The following is a 25,018-nucleotide window of genomic DNA, read 5'->3' on the forward strand; positions in this document are numbered from 1 at the left end:
CTCCATGCTCCATGTGGCACACAGAGACACCCAACGGAAAGGTTGAGTCCATTTTTCACCATTTTAACTGATTGCTAGTGTGATTTCTATATTGCCAGCACCTGTTAATTGATACAAGTGAATTTAATTACAAATTACAGGAGCATCACAAACTTGGAATTCAATTATTTCTTACAATTTTGAGAAGGTGCCAATAATTTTGTCAATTCCATTTTTGGAGTTTTGAACGCAATGTGTCAGATTTGTTTTTTTGTTCGCTTTTTTGTGTCATCCAATACAAACAAGTGAATTAAACATGAGAATGCCAAAACGTTTGTAATTGCAAGTTTCCTGGACGAAGTGGGGCATTATCTGAAGGAAGTGCAGGGGTGCCATTATTTTTTGCCGTGACTATAAGTTAGGCTCTGGACTTCTAGCAAGTCACTGGGAAATATTCTCTCCTTGCAGTGCGTTTCTAAAGGTTTGAAATATGCATGTACTGCAGAGATGTACTGAATTTGTTTTTGTTAATTGAATCCCTGTCAATCCTTTTTTTTTTTTTTTTTTCTTTGCCTGAATAAGTAGGTGTTTTCTTTCTGACTTTCCTTTGAGAGTTAGCTAGAAATGCTAAAAATGTCACTAAAGGCAAACCTTTCTGTTTTCATTTTGATTGAGTAAGGCAGTGTTTCTCAACTCCAGTCCTCATGGACCCCCAACAGGTCATGTTTTCAGGATTTCCATTATTTTGCACAGGTGATTTGATCAGTTTCACTGCCTTAGTAATTACCACAGCTGTTTCATCTGAGGGAAATCCTGAAAACGTGACCTGTTGGGGGTCCATGAGGACTGGAGTTGAGAAACACTGGAGTAAGGGATGGTTATAACCCCTGTTTATTTTGTTTAATTTTTTTTTTTTTCTTCAGTCCCATAGGGGAGATTTCCCTTTGCGTCCTGTCCCATAGCCAAAGCAGGAAGTGAAAGGAAATCTCTCCAAAGTGAGTGAGTCCTGGGGTGTCTCCAGGGTAACCAGAACTAGTGTTCCCATTGGAAGATTTCCCCTCTATTCCTGTTCTGATGTTAACCAAAAATTTAGGATTTTCTTTTAGTTTTTGATGATGGTACACAGGACAAATAGAGAGGGTGAGAATTCCCAATGGGGTCACAGACAGCAATAAAAACTGACGGGTGTTCTAATCCTTCTCCACTTTATCCTAAACAAAACAAAATTGCCTTTAGTGATACTTTAAAGTTCTTAATGGAACTCCAGATATTTATCTGAGCTATTACACCTAATATTTAACCCAGATTTGCCTATTCTGACACAGGTGATGTACTGGTGATGGATGACTATGGTTACATGTATTTCCGGGATCGAACAGGAGACACATTCAGGTGGAAAGGAGAGAATGTGTCAACCACAGAGGTGGAAGGAATACTCAGCAGACTCCTTGGGCAAGCTGATGTGGTGGTCTATGGAGTAGAGGTGACAGGTAAGACTGAGCTTACCTTCTTCAAGCATGGCCTGCCTACACCTGATCTATATTTTTACAAAACTAAATATTGATGCACTTGCCCTGTCTAGCCTTGTATAAAATCTTCCTGAACTCCTTTCCCACTCTAGGAACAGAAGGAAGAGCAGGTATGGCAGCTGTTGCTGACCCTGATCGTAAATGTGATTTACAGAAGTTCATCCAAGATCTTAAAAAGTCACTGCCTGGATATGCACATCCGGTCTTTCTCAGATTGTTGCCAGAGGTGAACAAAACAGGTAGGAGCTGAGGACTTTAGGGAGACCTGCCTCATTGTTAAAAAGAGGACTGTTTAAATATCTATTGTTGTAATGATATATACACAGCACAAGTAATTGATTTGGATTAAGAGCTTTAAGTTTACAACTTTCAAGAAGTCTTCATGACATGTTAGTTTGAAAGGTCAAGAAGGTCCATAGAGACACTTTCTGAACATCTTAACCAAAGCTCCATTTTTAATTTTGATTACTGAGGGATTAATATTCTACATTCCTCATTTGATGGCGGGTTCCGTGTTCCTAGTTTTCAGACCTGGGCTGTAACTGACAGCTAAAGGTCTCAACTAACAATCAGAAACAACCTGCTTGGTTCCAAATCAAGTTATCACTATTACAGCCAGTTCTGGTTATTGCATGCAGGCTTGGGGTTTCATTCACAAACGTTTTTCAGGCCGCAGATACAATTGCAGCAATGTTCCTCTGCTAAATGCTATGAGGAACAGGCTTTATTATTAGTCCCTAGCATCTAGAAGTTAGGACTGGTTCCTCGCTAGAAATTCTAGTTCCTTTGGTTTTACGTTTACAGAAAGTCACTAGCTGAGTGATAGGCCAGATAATATTATTCCTGGTAGTCTGTCCAGCAAGTCATGGCCTGAAGCCTTCATCTCATCCTCTGGTTCACCACTCCGAGCCTTGGATGTCACGGGGCCATCCTCATCCCTAAACTCCCTGGCATCTATAATGCAAGGTTTTCAGTCGCAGATAGAACATGCTTTTTCTCAGTTCAGGGCTAGTAAGAAACTCCTGCCTCCCCCTGTGTCTTCAGAGGGGTCCAAAGCGATATATTTTCAAGCAGCAGATGCAGTCTCTGCACCTGATGACAAGTTGCAAATTCAGCCTCCTCAGGAACCACAACAAAGTATCCAGATTAATTTTACTCCAGGAGAAGGAGTTGGTGTCAGTGCTAATTAATGCAGTCTGGGATATATTTAAGATTTTGGGACACACGGGTTTTTCTGTACCAGTCATTTTTTGTTGAATTTATCCAGGAGTTAAAGTAGTTGGGTCTGCTGTGTTTTGCAACAGTGATTTTTATTGTGTTACTCCTTTGAAAAGGATTTTCTTAAGATATGGCCATCTCCAGCTGTGGTGGATCCTTTAGTTTCTTTAATAAAGGTCATAGTTTGTGGAGAATTCCCCTTTGTTTAAATATCTTGCAGTCAGGAAGGTGGAAGCCGTTGCTAGTACATGTACAGTTGTGTTCAAAATAATAGCAGTCAGACATCACTAACCTGATCAATCACTGTTTTTGGTAGAAATGATATTTCTACATGACAAATACTTTACTAGCAGGTGTAGTAGAGTAATAGAAATCCAACAGACCCAACAGTCATGACATGCAGGCTGCTGATTCTGTGTAATTGAATCACTAATTGAAAGGGGCATGTTCAAAATAATAGCAGTGTGGAGTTCTATTAGTGAGGTCATTCATTATTTGAAAAACAGGTGGCAATTATTGCCCTTTATTTAAGGAAGGAAGGCAGCAAATGTTGTACATGCTGGTTACAGTGCATTTCGCTCTGAAATTCTGAGGAAAATGGGGCGTTCCAGACATTGTTCAGAAAAACAGCGTACCTTGATTAAAAAGTTGATTGGAGAGGGGAAAACATATAAAGAAGTGCAGAAAATGATAGGCTGCTCAGCTAAAATGATCATAAATGATTTAAAATGGCAACCAAAACCTGAAAGACGTGGAAGAAAGCGAAAAACTACCATTCGAATGGATAGAAGAATAGCCAAAATGGCAAGGACTCAGCCAACAATCAGCTCCAGGAAGATGAAAGAAGGTGTAAAGTTACCTGTGAGTACTGTTACAATTAGAAGACGCCTATGTGAAGCCAAGCTATCTGCAAGAAGCCCCCGCAAAGTCCCACTGTTGAAAAAAAAAAGTGCTGAAAAGGTTACAATTTGCCGAAGAGCACATTGACTGGCCTAAAGAGAAATGGTGCAACATTTTGTGGACTGATGAAAGTAAGGTTGTTCTTTTTGGGTCTAGTGGCCAGAGACAGTTTGTCAGACGACCCCCAAACACTGAATTCAAGCCACAGTACACTGTGAAGACAGTGAAGCATGGTGGTGCAAGCATCATGATATGGGGATGTTTCTCATACTACGGTGTTGGGCCAATTTATCGCATACCAGGGATCATGGATCAGTTTGAATACATCAGAATACTTGAAGAGGTCATGCTGCCTTATGCTGAAGAGGAAATGTCCTTGAAATGGGTGTTCCAACAAGACAACGACCCCAAACGCTAGTAAACGTGCAACATCTTGGTTCCAGACCAACAAGATTGACGTTATGGAGTGGTCAGCCCAATGCCCGGATCTTAATCCAATAGAAAACTTGTGGGGTGACATCAAAAATGCAGTTTGAGGAAAAACCAAGAAATAGAGCAGAACTGTGGAATGTAGTCCAATCATCCTGGGCTGGAATACCTGATCACAGGTGCCAGAAGTTGGTTGACTCCATGCAAAACAGATGTACAGCAGTTCTCAGAAACAGTGCTTATACAACGAAATATTCATTAAGTGATTCAAAGGAAAGCAAAATCTTGAAACATTTTTCAGTTTATATAGTGAATGTTTGAGTTTGTAAAGAAGAATACAAACACTGCTATTTTTTTGAACAGTCTAATATTCACTTTTCTTCAGTTTTTTTAGAGGAGCAACACAAATTTGATCTATTTTTCTTCACGTTTTGATTTAGAATAGAATGGGTAGTGTTCCCAATGCATTTGTGTGTATGGAAATAAAAACTATAAGAAGAATTTTGAGCTTTATTCACTTTTTTCAACACACTGCTATTATTTTGAACACAACTGTACATGGTCACGAGATCCTTACTGTATCCAGGTTTAGCATCAATGCTTGTTTCAAAAACCTTTACAGAGTGTGCAAAACTTTTATACAGTTTAGCTGAGGAACAAATCTCACGTTTTATAGCAGAGTAGGTCGGTAATGGGGTGCTCCATTCAGGATCCTTGGTCTCTGAGCTGAGAGGTTCAGGATCTGCATGTTACTGTGGCTGAAGTGTTGGTTGACCAAGTATCTAGAAAGCCTCTTACAAATCTGGCATTCACAGATTTTCAGTAGAAAGAATTGAGTACTGTCCGTGATACTTTTTTTTATTTGCACTAACATACAATATGAGGACAAGCTTTCGGGGAGTGCCCCCTTCTTCAAGGTCCAAGCAGTACTATACAAATCACAAAGATTTAGCAGAATGTTAGAAGAGATGGAAAAAAAAAGGCTAAAGATAAGACACAGCAGAAGCAAAGGGGGGGGGGGGGGGCGGAGACAACACTCACTTAACAGAGGGAGTCAAGCTTGAGCTGATAGTCATAAAACTGTTGGATAATGGTTGAGGAATCCCATGTCTAAATTCAGGCCGTTATCTCTTGTGTTAAATAGAATGATCATTCTTAGTTCAAAAGTTTTTCTTCTTTCCTGAATGGATTTGAAATTTCCTTTAAGAACTATAATATTGAGGTCTCCCATTGTGTGGTCTGGTTGTGCGAAATGGTGTCCCACAGGTGTGCAGAAGTCATCTTTATGTTCCTTTGATGGTTTGTCTGTGCAAATTCATCCTTGTTTGCAACATCTGTCCTGTTTCGCCAACATGAGATCCTTTGCTGCATTTTCTGCACTGGATAAGGTACACATTACTAGAGGTGCAGCTCTATGATCCAGAAATATTGAATATCCCTTTTGAGTGTCTGACACTTTTTGATGGATTGATTTGGTTGCACAGTTTGCAGCGTTTTTTATTGCAGGGTTCGCTTCCATTATTTGTGACCTCATAATCAGAAGGAAGTTTCCTACTGATTATTTCTGAGGTTGGGGGGTTGTCTGAAGGCCAGTATTGGGGGTTACTGGAATATTCTTTCAGAGTTCCATCCTCTGTTATGATGGGTTGTAAATCTTTGATTATTTTTCTTATCCCTTCTAGTGCTGGGTTGTATGTGGTTACTAGAGGTACACGGTTGTTTGTTTTTTTCTCTTTGTACTGAAGTAGATTTTCTCTTCGGGTTCTCAAGGCTGTGTTTATGCTGGTGTTGATAGTTTTGTCCTTGTAACCTTTCTTATGGAAGGTGTCTGCTAGTGTCCCGAGATGTTTATCTCTGTCTCTTGGGTCAGAACATATTCGGTGGTATCTAATGGCCTGACTGTGTATGATGTGTATAATATGACTGTTTTGGTTTAGCGCTACATTACTTTTGGTTTTTTTACTATCGCTATATTGATGATATTTTCATCATATGGACAGAAGGTGAAGAAAACCTAAAACAATTTTACTCATTGATGAACACTTTTCATCCATCAATCAAACTAAAAATGGAATACTCAAACACACACCTCAACTTCCTAGACACCACAGTATACATCAGGGATGATACGCTCCACACCTCAATATACAGGAAACCCACTGTCAGATGCAACTACCTCCACAGTTCTAGCTTCCACCCCCAACACACAAAACATGCCATCATACAGAGTCAGGCCATTAGATACCACCGAATATGTTCTGACCCAAGAGATAAACATCTCGGGACACTAGCAGATGCCTTCCATAAGAAAGGTTACAAGGACAAAACTATCAACACCGGCATAAACACAGCCTTGAGAACCCGAAGAGAAAACCCTGCAATAAAAAAACGCTGCAAACTGTGCAACCAAATCAATCCATCAAAAAGTGTCAGACACCCAAAAGGGATCTTCATGTTTCCGGATCATACAGCTGCACCTCTAGTAATGTTGTGTACCTTATCCAGTGCAGAAAATGCAGCAAAGGATCTCATGTTGGCGAAACAGGACAGAAGTTGCAAACAAGGATAAAGTTGCACAGACATACCATCAAGGAACATAAAGAAGATGACTTCTGCACACCTGTGGGACACCATTTCGCACAACCAGACCACACAATGGGAGGCCTCAATATTTTAGTTCTTAAAGGAAATTTCATATCCATTCATCAAAGAAAAACTTTTGAACTAAGAATGATAATTCTATTTGACATAGAGATAACGGCCTGAATTTGGACATGGGATTCCTCAGTCATTATCCAACAGTTTTATGACTATCAGCTCAAGCTTGACTCCCTTTGTGATGTGAGTGTTGTCTCCCCCCCCCTTTGCTTTTGCTGTTTCTTATCTCTAGCCTTTTTTTTTTCAATCTATTCTAACATTCTGCTAAATGTTTGTGATTTGTATAGTACTGCTTGGACCTTGAAGAAGGGGACACTCCCCGAAAGCTTGTCCTCAAAATTGTATGTTAGTGCAAATAAAAAAAGTATCACGGACAGTACTCAATTGTTTCTGTCGCAAATGCACTAATACAGCTACAATCACTTCAAGCAAAACAGCTTTTCAGTGCAATTCTTGTAATGATCATGAAGGACCTCACCAGAGCCAGGATTATCATCTTGCCTCGGCTCAGGAAGACCAAAGATGCTCATCTCAGATATGGGCTCACCTTTTCATCCCATAAGCGTTTTTCTTTTTTTTTTGGCTTGCAAGGAAATTTGGATAGGGGGACTTAGTCTTAAGCCCCGTATACACAATCAGAATATCATACGAAAAATGCTGCTTTTGAAGCGATTGTACGATAATTTGATCGTTAATACACAGCTATCTAACCAAAATAGAAGGAACAAGCATGAAAAATTATATAGTACGATACTGGATCGTACAATTTTCATCGTTCGACAATACAAATACATTACATTCTTCAGAATTTTTATTCCCTCGTTTAAAGAATTTTTGGAACGTTGGTAACCTCTTCACTTTTGATATGAGACTAGCATACAGAAAAAAACCAAACGATCATTTGTCCGATATTCTAAACCTGTATACGGGGCATTAGTCTTCTAAGCCCTTTACCTCCACAAGTGTAAGGGTCCATGGCAGTTCAAGCCCCCCAAGCCTGTGGAGAAGTTTTTCTCTGCATGAATGTTTGTTTAGCTAAGGTGGGGTAATGACTTTAAACGTTCAGGGACTATTGGCTTAGCCTTAACGTGGTTGTAAAGGCTCAAGGTTTTTTTTATCTTCATGCATTCTATGTTTGAATGTGAAAAACCTTCATGCAGCAGTGCCCCCAGCCCCCTCAATACTTATCTAAACCTCATCAAGATCCAGCCTCTGCTGTCCCAGGTCTCTGCCTCCTCATTGGCTGAGACCGCAAGCAGCAGCCATTGGCTCCCACTGCTGTCAATCACAGCCAATCAGCCAAGAAGGAGAGAGAAGGGGTGGGGCCAAGCCACGGCTCCGTGTGTGACTGGAGACATGATGCAGCACGTGCTCCCATAGCAAGCTGCTTGGTGAACCTGCTGGAGAAGAGGAGGATCCAGGTTGTTCTGTGCAAAGTCAATGCACACAGTAGGTAAATATAGACATGTTTGATATTTTCCACAAAAAAAAAAGGAACCTTTAGAATCGTTTTAATCTCAAGCTGCAAATCAAGTTTCACAACACCCTCTGCAGAATTTTTTCTCCAGTGATTATCTGATTTACATCTGGCCCATAAGGGACCAATGGCTGAGGAGGTGCTAATTTCCAGTTTGACCTGCAGAAAGATTAAAAGGTTTCTGCACAAACCTCTTCATGGTGTCCAGGAAAATTGTCATATCTTTTATGTAAATACATTGAAGAATTTTCAACATCTGCGAATTCAAGATAGTCGATACAACTGGTGGTGGTGTCTTTTTATCAGGGAGATTTTCTGGCATTTATAGATATCAAGGATGCATACTTCCATGTACCCATTTACCAAGGGCACCAGTAGATCTTGTGCTTCGTGATAGAGAAGGCGCATTATCAGTTTGCAGGTTTAGTCATGACTCCTCAGGTGTTCAACACCAAGACATTGATACCAGTGTTAGACTCCGTGGGGTACCTGGACATCCTTCTGTTGCATTCTATTGTGAATATTACTTGGAACTGGAGTCCAACCATCACAATTTAGAGGAGTTTGGGTGGATTTTAAATGTTGAAAATTGCTTGCTGATTTCCTTTCTTCGCCTGAAATACCTAGGGCTGGTCATGGGTTCCAGCCAGGCGAATGTGTTCCTTCCATTTGAAAAACCTAAAGAAATTACAAGTTCAAGTTTGCCTAATGCGTGCTCCCAGGAAATTGTCCATTTGCCACTACATGTAAATTTTGGGCCTCATGGAAGTGGCCTTCAAAGTGATTCCTTATGCACAACACCACACTAAAATGTTGCAGCACTAAATCCTTTTGCAGTGCAACACGTCTTCCTTGTCCTTAACCTGGTACTGCCCAGTGTTATAAAGTCCACCTTTCAAGGAGATCCTGCTGCTAACACTGTCTCGAAAAGAGGCATTTCTGGTAACCATTACTTCAGCAGGTAGAGTCTTGGAACTGGTGGCGTGTTCTTGCAAGCCTCCATTTTGGTCCTTCATAAGGATAAGGTCATCCTGCATCCGAGACTCTATTTTCTGCCTGTGATATCTGAATTCCAATTGCACCTTGCATTCCTTGTGCAGGCTGTCGGCTTTTTACTAAACGTGATTTGGCCAGATGGAAAGCCACTCAAATACTTATACAGCTTACAGAAGATGTTGTCCCCTCACCATGTATCCGGTCTGACCCATCTCCTGGGGAGATCAGAGAGAGACTAGTGAACGTCTTTTTGCTGATTGTCCTTCTGTACAATGTACCATGGAAGTAACAAACTTTTCATCATGGTTTCATCGTTGTCCTTCCCTGGCCACGGTGGTGGGAGATGGAGCTGTAAAAGCACGGTCTGTGGCCTGATCAGCTTTAATAGAGTGCATAGGTGACATTGGGCCCCTGATGTCTCACTAAGGAGAACCTGTCACCTGCATTATGCTATTACATAGGGGGTCATCAACTCCCCTGTCAGAGCAATAGAAAAACAAAAAAAAACTAATTTTAAATATATTAAAATTAATAAACCTATTTTTTAAACCCCGTGCTCCCATGTACATGCACAAAAAAAAAACCACAAATGTGCCCTGGGTGTATGTACCTACATGTGAACACGATTACACTATACATATTTGGTAGTGCTGTGCCTGCAGTATTGAGAAGTAATTCAAGGGAAGTCAAACTCTAAATTGATGACCCGTAAAGGCTTTCAGTGCCTCGCTTATGGACAGTTCTGGCTACCATAGTCTTTGGCCATTTTCCAGGTGTGCACAATTTTAAGGCTTGACATGCAACCTTTTATATTTTTTACAGAACACACTGGGTAATCTATTTGTGTGGAAAAAAATTAACTTGAATGTGTTTGTTTTTGTTTTTTTTAACTAAAAATGTGGGTTTGATCAATAGTTGCGTTAATATTGTGTGACATAAAAAATTGCAACTACTACCATTTTCTCCAGGGTTTTTGCTGTCAGAAAATATTTAGAGGGAAATTTATCAAAACTGGAACAGCCAAAATCTGGAGTAGGTGTGCTTGGCAACCAGTCAGCTTCTAAGTTTCATTTTCAAAGCTTAACTGAACAAGCTGAATATAGACACTGATTGGTTGCCATGCACAACTGCTACAGATTCCTACCACTCCAGTCCCTTCCCCACCTTAATGTTTTGGGGGGTTTTAAGTAATCTGCTGTCCTAAAATGTGCGTTTGAAATGTGTGACGGCCATGGCCTCCAGGGTTTCTGTCCGGTGTTGAAAGGCTCCTTCTCCTGGCTGCGCCTTTACAGTACAGCCTGTTAGATTTCTAATGGGCTCATTTACAGCTGGTTAACAAACTGTGGAGGCTGTGGATCTTGGTAAGTATACATTTTGTGGAGGTGGAGGGTGGCATCGTTTAGGTCAGGGCAAAGGGTTAATTTATCTAAAACTGCACTTATTCTTTAAAATATAATTTTTGGTTGAAATTCTTCTATTTTCTGTTGTTTTGCTGAACATGGTTATTTTCAGCACCAACCTAACTTTTTCGCTTATGTTTTATTTTTTTTTTTATCTAAACAGGGACTTATAAATTCCAAAAGACAGACATGAGGAAAGAAGGCTTTGACCCCCATGTGGTAAAAGATGCCTTGTATGTTTTGGATTCACTGCAAGGAAAGTATATCTCTTTGGACCATGAGGTGTATCAAAGGATCCTGTCTGGAAAGCTGAAGTTGTAGTGTATCTCCTCTGTGGTGCTGGTTATGTGACATGAGTTGTAAGGTCACACTCAGATGACTGACCTGACTTCATCAACGGAGCTTCTAATCACATACCAAAGTATTACAGCTCGAATCCGAACTGAGATATCAAAAGTGGCTTGTCAGGGAAACTGGGTGTACACCCTACTGTTAAAAAGGGACATTGTTTTTTTTTCTAATTTATTTTTTAGTCCATCAAGAGAGTGAAAATTTAGTAATTCGCACAAAACTTGTCTCATCATGTCATCTCTTGAACACTCCAGCGTTTGGCTTGGATGAGACCGGTTCTACATTCTGTTCATATGAGCAGTCACGAATAGAAAACCACATGCATGGCTGCCATTCGGTTAGAGCTTACCTGTGACTTATGCACGGGACAGAGCACGCCATACTGACTCCATCTTGAAAACAAAAAGGGGACCTTAATATGTAGCACATCTGTCTATCTATCACTTTTAGGGAAGTTCAGCTTTCCTTAAAGCTGGGAACCTGAACATATTAATGGACCAAAAGGAGAACATTTTTAGCTAATATTTATCAAAGCAGGACTTTATCATGTTCATAGTCTGTCAGCTTTACTGTGTTCTCTGTGCTTTCCTCTACAGTGCTAAAAATATGCTTTCTATGTAACAGTGTCTTTCAGTGATTTCCCCAGAGAGTGCTGAATGGCAGATGAAAGGGGGAGCACAGGTAAACCATGAAAACAGTGGCAGCAGGTTGATATGCATTAACGGGAAAAGGAGAGTATTGTGTGCTTTGAGTACTGTATACTATGTGTTATGCTTATCTCTGTTCATACTTCTTCATTACCGATCATAAATTCAGTCCAGCTACTGGCAATAACGCACAGTGTGGGGTCTGCAGACTGTAGCGGAGCAGTATATGAGAATTAATTTAATTCAGTATTTCTGCTATTAGGACACTGTATATACAGTGTTGCTTGGGAGAAGGCCCTGTGCCAATCCCCACTCAATAACTTTTGTTAGTGTACTGACACATCATTGGATTATATATAAGTCTACATAACATGACAGTTTTGAGGGAGACAAAAAAATACAGATGGACTCTGTACTGTTATACTGTAAGCATGATTGGGTACCTAAGCATGTTTGGGTAGCATTTCCTGTATTTTGTGATACCAGCCCCTGAAGGGATGGTGGGGTATTTGTGTTCCTGCAGCCATGTGCTCCAAGAGCAGGATGAGATGGGCAGAGCCAGCATCAGGCTGGCTGTTGCTTGACATGAGTTTTAATATCAAATACGAAAAGAAAAAAAAAAAAAACTGGTAAAGGACTAAATACATAGTTGAAATATATGAGGAGCATTCAAGTATAACCGGGACTATGCATTCATTAAGCAAATGGAAAGTGTTCCATGATTAGTGCCCGTGGCGAGCAGCCACTTGGCATGGGACCCGGAAGCTAGTTGGGATCATTGTAGTAGTGGTGTCTACTATAATTTCCAGCTTCCACTGGGATCCTAGAGATATGGCACATATGAGGGGTGATCAAGTCAAACCAGGACTTTTTTAATTTTATAGGTGCAAAAAGGGATGCTAGCGTGGTGGTACTGGTAGTAAGTGGCAAGTAAGTCCTGTTACTGATAGGCGGCGTACATATTGCATCCAGAGACCGTTAATCAAGATGGCAGACAACAGTGTTAGTGCGTGCATGAAACGGCGTGTGGGGATGAAGTTTCTTGAGAATGAAGGTGTAAAATTTGCGGATATCTACAGAAGACTTCAAGTACGGTACGGGGATGAGACGATCAGCTGCAGTAAGACATTTGAATGGTGTAAACATTTTAAAGATGACCGTACATCCGTCAGTGACGATCCCAGCCACGGTGGTTCCCAGCCCACAGGAATGAACAATCGGTGCCTGGAATGCCTGATTCTGGCGAATCGACGCATAACCTGTCGTGAAATTGCACAAGAGGCGAATCTTTCTGTGGGAATGGTGAACACAATGATAACGACATGTAGCAGGCTGTCCTAGGATGGATCAGGCGTACTGACAAATCTTTTTATGCCAAAGCTTTCCAGGCATTAGTTAAATGCTGGGATAAGTATATAAATGTAGCAGGGGCGTATATTGAAAAATAAATGCAGTTTCCACTCCTTGAAATTTATTCTTTTATCATATAAACTCAAAAGTCCCGTTTTTTGACTTGGAACGTCTCTCATTTATAAAATAATGGTTATACCTTCCAAGTTTTGTGGTTCACATACAACTGTCATCTCAATTAGTCTGCAAGATGACTCTTCTCTTTTCAGGTTCAGCTCTTTTTCTCTCAAATACTCATCTGCTGATTTCACAAAGAATAAGCAGTGTAAATTTTTTTATCTAATGAGCAGGTCTGAGGTGGAGAGTTCACATGGGGAGCTGCAAAGCTGAACCCGGAAATTGTGGAGTGGTTTAAGTGAATGAAGACAGGATGACAGATTCTTCGGCAGGAAAAACAGTTTACATATTTATATTTCAACTGTGTGTTTAGTTTGACTGGAGTTCCACTTTAACTGTCCTAATGTCTGTTCATACATTGCTGTCAAGTGGTAATTTGTTTTAAGCAGGCGACAAGTCCTAGATCACACTGTTCCCAATTAAAGGTTCTTGCAGAGATTTACTGATTTTATTTTTGTTTTTGTTGTTTTTTTTATTATTTAAATTAAAGGGCAATGGCTTTGTGTAACTGTAAAGGGATTTTTTTTTAATCCAACAGACATTTCTATGTTAAATAAAATATTTAGGCCTCATTCACACTGTCGTACCAATCCACAGTCTGTCTGCGTTGTGATCTATGCATTGGACCCGCATAGATCTGCACTCCAGGATGCGTGTGGAGGCCTATCATTGTTTTCATCTGGCCTCTTGCACTGCCTCAAAAAAAGCCCAAGCGTGCAGGGAGATGTCTGCAATTTGTAACTTTTAATATAAAAGAAAGCATACATTTTGGTCTCATGGGTAATTTTTTTTTTTTTTTTGCCTCTGTTGAATAAAGGGGCATGTCGGGCGTTTTCTACATGAATACATTAATCACCAGATTCCTTAGAAAACTTGGCCTGATCTCCAGTTTGTGCTTGTTTCTTAATTTTCTGGGGGACTATTTTTTCTTTAAGATTTAGTACCATGCGATACATAAACCTAGGTTTTTATGGTAGTAGGGGTCCTGCTTCAAAATACCCAATGCCTTTTAAAAATGTGTCCCATTTCCCTAAATTTTTCTGTTGAATTGTGTGTTAAATTTGATGTCCCTAATACCATTTATTGATGAAGTTTGCATCTCACCGTTACCGTGTTACTGTAAGTAGGCTTGAAATGCCTCCCTTACGAATTCTGCATGGAATAATTTTACTAGGATTTTTTAAAATCAAAATCTGAGCTATTGTAGATTGGTTTTGTCCGCTTCTAAGGTACAATTTTCTAAGCAGGCAGAACTGGCTTGTAGGGATACTTTGTTTTCACCTAGGGTGGTGACAACTTTGAAAATGGAGGTAAGAATTACCTCTAGTTAATTTTAAAAAGATTTTTGGAGATGATCGTATTCCCTTTGGAATTCCGCTCCAGATCAAGAACGATTAAGGAAATGGGGTCAACCATGTGCATGAAAGATAAGCCCATTCCATTATTGCAATACCAGGCTAATGGAAGAACAAAAGAGGGGGTGCCATTGCGAATACTTACAATTTTGTCTATGTAACGACCAGAAAAAATGATTTGTGACAAAAAGGGATTATTCTTCCAAATGTAGTGGACCTCCCAGAGACCCATAGCCAGGTTCGCATATGATGGATCAGAATCAGTGCCCATAGCTGTGCCTTTTAGCTGTTTATAAAAATTATCAAAATTTATATAATTCTGGTTTAAACATAATTGTGTGCAGTCAAAAATTAAATGATGAAAGTTGTCAATGTGCTGGGTTCATGTACCCAGCAGGATCACTGTGGAGTACTGTGTTCTCAGCTGGCCAGCTTGCACCTTCGTCACACAGAACGTCCATTGCTGCTGTCCTCCCACTGTGTTTGTGTCTTGCTGACTGCTGATCTTCATGTGTTTTATTCAAGGGGAGTCTTTGTCTCTCATGATAAGTTACAAGTTGCTGACATTCCCTGTTCCCTTGGACTTTCATGTGCCTTGATGGCATTGGACCCTCCCTGATCCAAGTTGCAATGGATTGGCATGCCCATGTGAATGAGCTTCAAGCAGCTTTGTTGAAGCCTTTAAAACTCAACTATGGGTTCAATATTCCACTCCCCCCAATCCCTTTTTTCACCCCTGTAACCTTAAAAAAAAAAAAAAGAAAATCAATATGTGTACCTTTTTTCAAGGTGTCTTGGTCTGAGTGACATTGCAGGCCCTTGCCAAACATTATTACCTCAAACGATGGGTGGTTCCCAAATGCCACAGAGGGTAGCACCATTTCTGCAGTATTCTCCTGTCATTCCAGGTCAGGGGCGGAGCCTTTCTGTGCTGGGATCTCAGGAAGTGGGTTGAACAAGAGTCGGTGGAAGAGGAGCAGTGCTGGATTGGTGACAAGACACCACTGGAGTTGGGGTGAATTTAGTAGCCAGAATTGTTTCTTTTCACTTTTATTTCCTGCTGGAGGCTTTGGAGTTTTAATGTCCAATCAGGATTGGGGATTTAAGGCACCCTTTACCACTGGGTGGTTAAATACAGGCCTTAATGGTAATGCTCACTGTCACTTGAAACCCCAACTCCAGGCTTGAAAGGGTGTAGTGGAAGAGACTTGCCTTACAGTACTTGTAGTACTTTCCTTATAGCAGCTCTGGCACTGACAACCCTCAGGGCTGTGGCATCAGCATTGTCATGTACACTGCAGGGCTAGTGACCCAGTATTGCATGTGGAGGAGGCAGGAGAGGGAATTCGGCTGGAAACCTTCATCGATCAGTCACACCACTAGCGTGAATCAGCTAGTGTGACAAATTAAGAAGGCAAAAAGGAGCTATAACTGCAAGGATAGTGTCTTTTTTATTGTGCCCAAAGTTGGGCTTTAAACTAGCTTCTAGCAAGCTTCAATACTACTTGAAGCTTGTAGTAATCTTGTTGAAGCATTTTGAAGCAGTTATTGTTCAAAGTGGCAGTTACATAGGTTGAAAAAGACACAAGTCCATCTAGATCAACCAAACCAAATAAATAAATAGAAAACCTCCATATACAGAGTCGTATACCCATAGTTGATTCAGAGGAAGGCAAAAAACTCCAATAAAGCATGATCGAATTTGCTCCAGTGGTGTGTGTGTGGGGGAGGGGGAGGGTATTCCTTCCTGATTCCTCAGGAGGCAATTAAATATTCACTGGATCAACAATCTCTGGTATTATTACTTATAAATGTTAGTGTCCAGTTATATTGTGTCCATATTTTCACTGCTCTTATTGTGAAGAAACCTTTCCATATGTGGAGGCAGCACTCCTGTGAAGATCTTTGTTTAACCTTCCATTACTGGAGGTAACATTTGCTTTTGACACTTCAACAAAGCTGCCTGAAATTTGCTGAAAGCTTGCTTTACTCATTGCTCATGTACAAGGTGTTATTGTTTATATGATTTAAAAGAATAATAGAATTACAAAGAGATTGTGTTTTGGCATGTTGATGGCCAAGCAGTAAAAAACTTCCATGATGCAATAGAAGCATCTTTTCTACTTTTATGGTACTTGCACTGTATAACATCATGGAAAGGGCAGCCACTAACAGTTCTGTAGATGGGCGAATGGCAGACCGTACATTAGCTGATCTCCTTTTGCAAAGGGAAGAAGTTCAGTTGGTTCATTTGTGTAATTCTGTTTTCCATTGATCCTTTAAATTCATTTCATATGTTAAATCAAGTGTTCTTTCTAAACATGACCAAACAAATGTATACATTCAAATTCATTGTCTAATTTTTTTCTGTCCCGGATTTAAGACTGCTCACGTTTTAATGTAATTTACTTGTCTTGCAAACAGTAGAGATAAGTAAAGCACTCTTTCAGATCTGTCACATGTTGTCTTGGGTCATTCACTTATTTTTCTTTTAATGGGATTTTAAAAAAGTAATTTTCCTTTTGATTCACTTGACTTATATAAAGGAAACCTGTGCTGAGTGATATACAGTCAGGTCCATAAATATTGGGACATCAACACAATTCTAACATTTCTGTCTCTATACACCACCACAATGGATTTGAAATGAAACGAACAAGATGTGTTTTAACTGCAGATTGTCAGCTTTAATTTGAGGGTATTTACATCCAAATCAGGTGAACGGTGTAGGAATTACAACAGTTTGCATATGTGCCTCCCACTTGTTAAGGGACCAAAAGCAATGGGACAATTGGCTTCTCAGCTGTTCCATGGCCAGGTGTGTGTTATTCCCTCATTATCCCAATTACAATGAGCAGATAAAAGGTCCAGAGATTATTTCAAGTGTGCTATTTGCATTTGGAATCTGTTGCTGTCAACTCTCAAGATGAGATCCAAAGAGCTCTCACTATCAGTGAAGCAAGCCATCATTAGGCTGAAAAAACAAAACAAACCCATCAGAGAGATAGCAAAAACATTAGGCGTGGCCAAAACAACTGTTTGGAACATTCTTAAAAAGAAGGAACGCATCAGTGAGCTCAGCAACACCAAAAGACCCGGAAGACCACGGAAAACAACTGTGGTGGATGACCGAAGAATTAATTCCCTGGTGAAGAAAACAGCCTTCACAACAGTTGGCCAGATCAAGAACACTCTCCAGGAGGTAGGTGTATGTGTGTCAAAGTCAACAATCAAGAGAAGACTTCACCAGAGTGAATACAGAGGGTTCACCATAAGATGTAAACCATTGGTGAGCCTCAAAAACAGGAAGGCCAGATTAGAGTTTGCCAAACGACATCTAAAAAAGCCTTCACAGTTCTGGAACAACATCCTATGGACAGATGAGACCAAGATCAACTTGTACCAGAGTGATGGGAAGAGAAGAGTATGGAGAAGGAAAGGAACTGCTCATGATCCTAAGCACACCACCTCATCAGTGAAGCATGGTGGTGGTAGTGTCATGGCGTGGGCATTTATGGCTGCCAATGGAACTGGTTCTCTTGTATTTATTGATGATGTGACTGCTGACAAAAGCAGCAGGATGAATTCTGAAGTGTCTCGGGTAATATTATCTGCTCATATTCAGCCAAATGCTTCAGAACTCATTGGACGCTACTTCACAGTGCAGATGGAGAATGACCCAAAGCATACTGCAAAAGTAACCAAAGAGTTTTTTAAGGGAAAGAAGTGGAATGTTATGCAATGGCCAAGTCAATTACCTGACCTGAATCCGATTGAGCATGCATTTCACTTGCTGAAGACAAAACTGAAGGAAAAATGCCCCAAGAACAAGCAGGAACTGAAGACAGTTGCAGTAGAGGCCTGGCAGAGCATCACCAGGGATGAAACCCAGCGTCTGGCGATGTCTATGCGTTCCAGACTTCTGGCTGTAATTGACTGCAAAGGATTTGCAACCAAGTATTAAAAAGTGAAAGTTTGATTTATAATTATTATTCTGTCCCATTTCTTTTGGTCCCTTAACAAGTGGGAGGCACATATGCAAACTGTTGTAATTCCTACACCGTTCACCTGATTTGGATGTAAATACCCTCAAATTAAAGCTGACAATCTGCAGTTAAAGCACATCTTGTTTGTTTCATTTCAAATCCATTGTGGTGGTGTATAGAGCCAAAAATGTTAGAATTGTGTCGATGTCCCAATATTTATGGACCTGACTGTATGTAGGCTACCAATGCTGACCTCTGCTGATAGATCATCACAATAGCCAGGCAACCAAGATTGCTAGTGACTTCAATACTTACCCAGAAACGGTGTGCAAAGAAAGTGTTCTAGAGTCTGTAATAATTCCAACAGTAGCAGGGCTACTACCATTTTCACATGGAGGTCTCAATACATGTTTCCTTTAAATCTAAGCTCAAGACAAACCGCTAAATTCACAGATGAAATGCTTATATAAAAACTGGTGGAAGCCTGAACTAGAAAAATGCTCTGCTGGACCTAATAATTACATACACAGAGCTGATTGCAGATGTGAAAGTAAGGGAAAACTTAGAAAACGATCACGGAGTAATTACTTTCCTCATAAATCATATGAAAAAGAGAGACAAGGCTGGGGCAAGAACACTAAATGACACTAAATGGGATCAAATTATTGAAGCAAAGAACACTGAAGAGTAGTGAGAGTGCATTAAGGACATATTAAACCATTACATTAGTCTGTGCATTCCAAATAGCAGCAAATAAAACTGGGTGGCTAGAAACCAACATAAAAGGCTTGTTAATGAGAAAAAGCTGTCCATAAAAATCTATAAGGCTGAAGGGTTACCATCGGCATTCCAAAACTACAAAGAATGCAATAAGGAAATGCAAGAGATAGGATCAGGGCAACTAAAATATATTAAGAGACACGATGCTGAGTAGAGTAAAAAATAAAAATCTAAAATTACTTCCAATATATTACTAGTGAAAAATACTATGTTGGAACATATGGGGCCCATAAAAAATGATCAGGGTATGTTGGTGACGGGTAGAATGAAGATGGCTATAATAAAAAAGACAGTAACGTTAATAACAGTATATTAAATGTACCTTATAGCTGAAAGAAATCCGCGTTCAAAAAAGGCTAGAAAAATTTTATGTAAAAAAAAAAAATCACCAGGATCAGATGGCTTACACCCAAGAGTTTCAAAGAACTTAACCACATTATAGCCAAGCCATTGTTCCTAATTATTAAGGACTGCTTACTGACTGGACTGGTACCAGCTAATTGGTAAAAGGAAAATGTGGTACCAATATTCAAAAAAAGGGCCGAGATATAAACTACAGACCGGTCGGGTTATTATCAATAATATATAAACTATTGGAAGGAATAATAAGGGACCATATCCAAAAATTTGCATACAGTACCCCATAAAAGATTAATTTACAAATGAATGTAATTTGGCATTGATGATTTTGTATGTACCTGGATAGAATACTGGTAACAGGAGCCTGTTCAGAGAGTGGTTTAATGACATTTTTTCTGAATGGTCTGGAGTTGTGAGCAGGGTAGCCCAGGGCTCATTTCTGGGACCAACTCTGTTTAACTTGTTCAATGATCTAGAGGTTGGAATCAATAACTAAATATCTGTGCATCCTGATGATATAAAGCTAAGCCAGTCAATAATTTCAAAACAGGACATAGAGGTTGGAATAAATAATTCAATCTCAATATTTGTTGATGATACAAAACTAAGTAGGGCAATAACTTCACAACAGGATGTAGCAACATTAGAAGAAGACATTTTTATAAAATGGAGGTGTGGGCAGCTATATAGCAGATGAGGTTTAAAATTTGGAAAATATAAAGTAATGCACTTGCGAGAAATCTGAATGGAAGTTACTCGGGGGGGGGGACCTCTGGGGAAATCGAGGATGGAAAAGGATCTGGGGATCCTGGTAGTTGACAGGCCCAGCATTAGCACTCAATGACAAGCTGCAGAAAGCAAAGCCAGCTGATTATTAGCATGCAATAAAGTGTGTATTTACTCTAGAGAGAGAACTATAATTCTACTAAGTTACAAAACTCTGGTTTGGCCACGTCTTGAATATGCTGTCCAGTTTTGGTCACCAATCCTCAGGAAGGATGTGCTGGAATTGGAGAGAGTGCAGAGAAGGACATCAAAGCTAGTAAGGGGACTGGAGGACCTCGGTTGTGTGGAACAACTAGTCATTAAACGTATTCTCCCTGGAGAGATGCTTAGAATGGGATATATCAGTGATATACAAATCTTTAAATGGCGATTCCCGCATTGGGAGGAAGCTGTTTATTTCTATTTTAAAGCGGTAGTAAACTGCAGAGCTTGCAAATCCGAAGGGAAGACCAGGTGAAGATGGAACGCCTGTCATCGGTAAGGTAAGTCCTTCATAATGTCCTCCCAAATTGTAAGCTCCAAGGAACAGGGCCCTCCTATCCCTCTTGTATTGAACTGTATTGTCTCCCTTTATAATGTAAAGCGCTGAGCAAACTATTGGCGCTAGATAAATCCTGTATAATAATCTAATAATAATGTGCTTGTATGTAATGCATACTCCAAAACTCGCAAGGGATTTTTTTTTTTTTTTTTGAGTATTGGAGTATGCATTACATACAAGCACATTATTATTAGATTATTATTATACAGGATTTATATAGCGCCAATAGTTTGCTCAGCGCTTTACATTATAAAGGGAGACAATACAGTTCAATACAAGAGGGATAGGAGGGCCCTGCTCCTTGGAGCTTACAATTTGGGAGGACATTATGAAGGACTTACCTTACCGATGAGGGCTTCCATCTTCACCTGGTCTTTCCTTTGGATTTGCGAGTCCTGGCTGTCTGACTGGCCGAGCCACGATGACATCACTCCAGCACATGCACGGGAGTCCCGGGCCAAGGCACAGTACTCTGAAGGAACAGCACAGATATGCTGTTCCTTCAGAGTGCATGCGCCGGCTATCAAAAAGAGCTATTTTCTCCTACACAGTGCACGTTTAGGAGATATTCATTGTACCTACAAGTAAGCTTTATTATAAGCTCTAACTACACCCTGTTCCAAATTATTATGCAAATTATATTTTTCTCATTTACCTATATAATTGATGTAAATACCAGTCAGCATAATTCTCATGTTATCAACTATTAAGAGTACAATTAAAATTTTATTGAACAAACCTCCTAATGATAACAGTATTTTGTTAAACATAAAAAACTTCCAATGCACTGTTCCAAATTATTACGCACAGTAAGTTTCAAAACACTTTATAGGTTGTAAAGAACTGAAAATTGTCATTTGTTGTGTTTGCAGCATATTTACTGAAATCAAAAGCTATTTCAATCAAACTTTTAACAACATTTTAACTTTTTAAACATTTTAACAGGTCACGTTACACTTTAACATAGGACCCCTTATTTGATAGCAGCTTCACAAGTCTTGCATCCATTGAACTTGTGAGTTTTTGGACAGTTTCTGCTTGAATTTGTTTGCAAGATGTCAGAATAGCCCCCAGAGCTGCTGTTTGGATGTAAACTGCCTCCGACCCTCATAGATCTTTTACTTGAGGATGCTCCAAAGGTTCTCAATAGGATTGAGGTCAGGGGAGGATGGAGGCCACACCATGACTTTCTCTCCTTGTATCCCCATAGCAGCCATTGATGCAGAGGTATTCTTTGCAGCATGAGATGGTGCATTGTCATGCATGAAGATGATTTTATTATGGAAAGCATAGTTCTTCCTTCTGTACCAGGGAAGAAGGTGGTCAGTCATAAACTCCACATACTTTGCAGAGGTCATCTTTACACCTTTCGGGGACCCTAAAGGGGCCAACCAGCTCTGTTCCCATGATTCTGGCCCAAAACATGACTCCACCACCGCCTTGCTGACATCGCAGCCTTGTTGGAACAGGGTGGCCGTCCACCAACCATCCACTACTCTATCCATCTGGACCATCCAGGGTTGCACGGCACTCATCAGTGAACAGGACTGTTTGAAAATTAGTCTTCATGTATTTTTCTGCCCAATGCAGCCGTTTTTGCTTGTGAGCATTGGTTAGTGGTGTCCGAATAGAAGGTTTATGCACAGTTGCAAGACTCTGGAGGACTCTACACCTTGATGTCCGTGGGACTACAGAGGCACCAGCAGCTTCAAATATCTGTTTGCTGTTATGTAATGTTATTTTAGCAGCTGCTCTCTTGATCCGATGCATGGATCTGGCAGAAATCTTCCTCAATGTGTCTTTATCTGCACGAACCCGTCTGTGCTCTAAATCAGCCACAAATCTCTTAATAGTGCGATGATCACGCTTAAGTTTTCGTGAAATATCTAATGTTTTTATACACGCCAAACTGAGCATGTGCAGAGTGACTCCACACAATATTTCTTATCAGGAGATAAGAGGGGAATACTGGAAGAAGGGGAGGATCAGAGAAGTCAGGATCAAATAGCATTTTTACACAACGCAAAGGAATAACCCCTTAGGTTCCACAGTGAGTATAACAAGCATGCTTTATTGCATATACAGACTGATTTTACTGTTGTGGGTTTAGTAATGCTTTAAATTAAAAAAAACTCACAGATGTGTTTCCTAGTTAACACAATATACAGGGACATTGAAAATGATAGCGACATAAACACACATTCAGGTTGAACTCAATGGCTAGTGTCTTGGTCACGGAGCTGGTCCTTCCCCCCCCCCCCCCATCCTCCAGGCTTGCCTGCCACCCCACACCAGCCCCTCACTCTTCTATCTCCCATCCATGCTGGGACTTCTAGTCCTCCTACTGCCACAGGCAGCCTCCAGCAACCCCTCACCCCCCTGTCGCCGGCAATCTGGACCCTGCTGAGGGAGCATCCTGCTTCCCTGGCTGGGCACCGGAAAGTCTGCCTCCCTGCTGTGGTAATCCACAGGCAGGCTCTCTCCTGTCACCCCCCCCCCCCCTCCCTGTCCCCTCGTGCACGTCTTCCCGTGCTCCGTGCCCGACAGGGACAAAGGCCACGTTCCCTGTGCGGGTCCGGAGATGTGGGGGGTGGGGCCCATTACCATGGTAACCACGACAACGCGTCTGGCTCTGCACTTAAGACAGAGCAGGGCACCGGCCCTGTGTGTTCTCCTGGCTGCCGTGTATGAGTGAGGTCTGTGCTGCGTGCCAGCCTCCTCTGGACTTCCACCCCCCTGCTCTCCTCTCACTGGCTCCCCCACCTGCCAGTCTGCTGCTGGATCCCTCCCCTGTGTGGGGTTAACTGTGTGCTGCCTGGATCTCACTGTGAAGGAACCTTCTGCTGCCCCCCTGAGCCTGCGAGCTGGATCTCTCCCCTGCCTGGAATAAACCCCTTGTTCCCCGTGAGCCTGCGGGCTGGATCCCTCCCCTGCCTGGACTTAACCCCTTGTTCCTTGTGAGCCTGCGGGCTAGATCTCTCCCCTGCCTGGACTTAACCCCTTGTTCCCTGTGAGCCTGCAAGCTGGCTCTCTCCCCTGCCTGGACTTAACCCCTTGTCCCCCGTTAGCCTGCCTGGACTTAACCCCTTGTTCCCCGTGAGCCTGTTAGCTGGATCTCTCCCCTGCCTGGACTTAACCCTTTGTTGCCCATGAGCCGGGCGGACTTAACCCTTCCCTGCCTGGAGCTGCCTGTGTGGATTGACCCTGTGTTGCCGGTGTGGACTGTAACCCTCCGTCTTTGGCTCCCCGCATCTAGTAAGTGGACTAACCCCGTGCTGCCCAAAAGACTGAGCCCAATTCTCCCCAGGAACCCGAAGTCTCACAAAACCGCCACTTCACTGTCATACTGAACCCTGTCCACTACCAGCCCCCTGTTGTTCCATATTGCCTTCCAGAGAACTTTACTATGTTTTTGTGTCTGGTGTGGATCTGTGGACTAACGGAACTATTGTCTGTACCCCAAAAACCTCCCCGATAAAGGCCGGCACGTCGGGTTCCGCGCAATCTCTCTGTGTGCTCTCTCCCTGCGCTCCTGGTACTTGACAGTCTTTATTCAACCTTACCACCTATGTAACTGCTTACATACCCAAGGATGTGTATTGCTGTCCATCCAGATCTGAGATTTACACAGCTCTGCTATACCACTCAGCCCTCTCTGGTAGGACTGGAGCTCTGATTTTCCTCTGCTGAAGTTCAGTAAGGGTCTTGTTCCCCAGCCTGTGAATGGACAGTGAAAGGAAAAGCAGTAGATTGATGAGCTCATCTCTGTCACTCTGCTCTTTAGCATACTTCTTAGGCGTCAGACGCATAGATACTTTTGCCCACAGAACACCCAGGAGGCACAAGCCACTGAAATTGTACTGCAAGATGGCGACTGGAGCTGCAGCCTAACAATGAGCTCAGTCACCCCATTGTTCATCCGCTGCTATCCGGGCGGCAGTGGACTCTACAGGGGCACCGGAGACCCTGCGGCCCCTGATGAACACCCAGGGAGGGGTGCTGGGCAATTTTGGGCCCGCTTTGGAGCTCCGAGATTTTGCGGCCTACTGAGGCCTATGAAGCCGCGGTCTTTCCTAATATCGCGGCCGGATCGGGATGC

General features: G+C 41.5%; 1 protein-coding gene across 1 annotated transcript in view; it reads left to right on the forward strand.

The window, feature by feature from the left end:
• SLC27A4 (solute carrier family 27 member 4) overlaps window positions 1-16,924 on the forward strand; it is an 81,905-nt gene extending 64,981 nt beyond the window's left edge. Inside the window, exons 11-13 of the mRNA XM_089668985.1 lie at window positions 1,305-1,469; window positions 1,601-1,747; window positions 10,750-16,924. Coding sequence (XP_089525111.1) covers window positions 1,305-1,469; window positions 1,601-1,747; window positions 10,750-10,907 — 470 coding nt within the window. The 3' untranslated portion in view covers window positions 10,908-16,924. The remainder of the gene's footprint in view (window positions 1-1,304; window positions 1,470-1,600; window positions 1,748-10,749) is intronic.
• The last annotated feature ends 8,094 nt before the right edge of the window (window positions 16,925-25,018 follow it).

The sequence above is a fragment of the Staurois parvus genome, unplaced genomic scaffold (genome assembly GCF_062004578.1).
Source record: "Staurois parvus isolate SC_StPar_1 unplaced genomic scaffold, SC_StPar_1.0 ptg000068l, whole genome shotgun sequence".
Classification (NCBI taxonomy): domain Eukaryota; kingdom Metazoa; phylum Chordata; class Amphibia; order Anura; family Ranidae; genus Staurois; species Staurois parvus.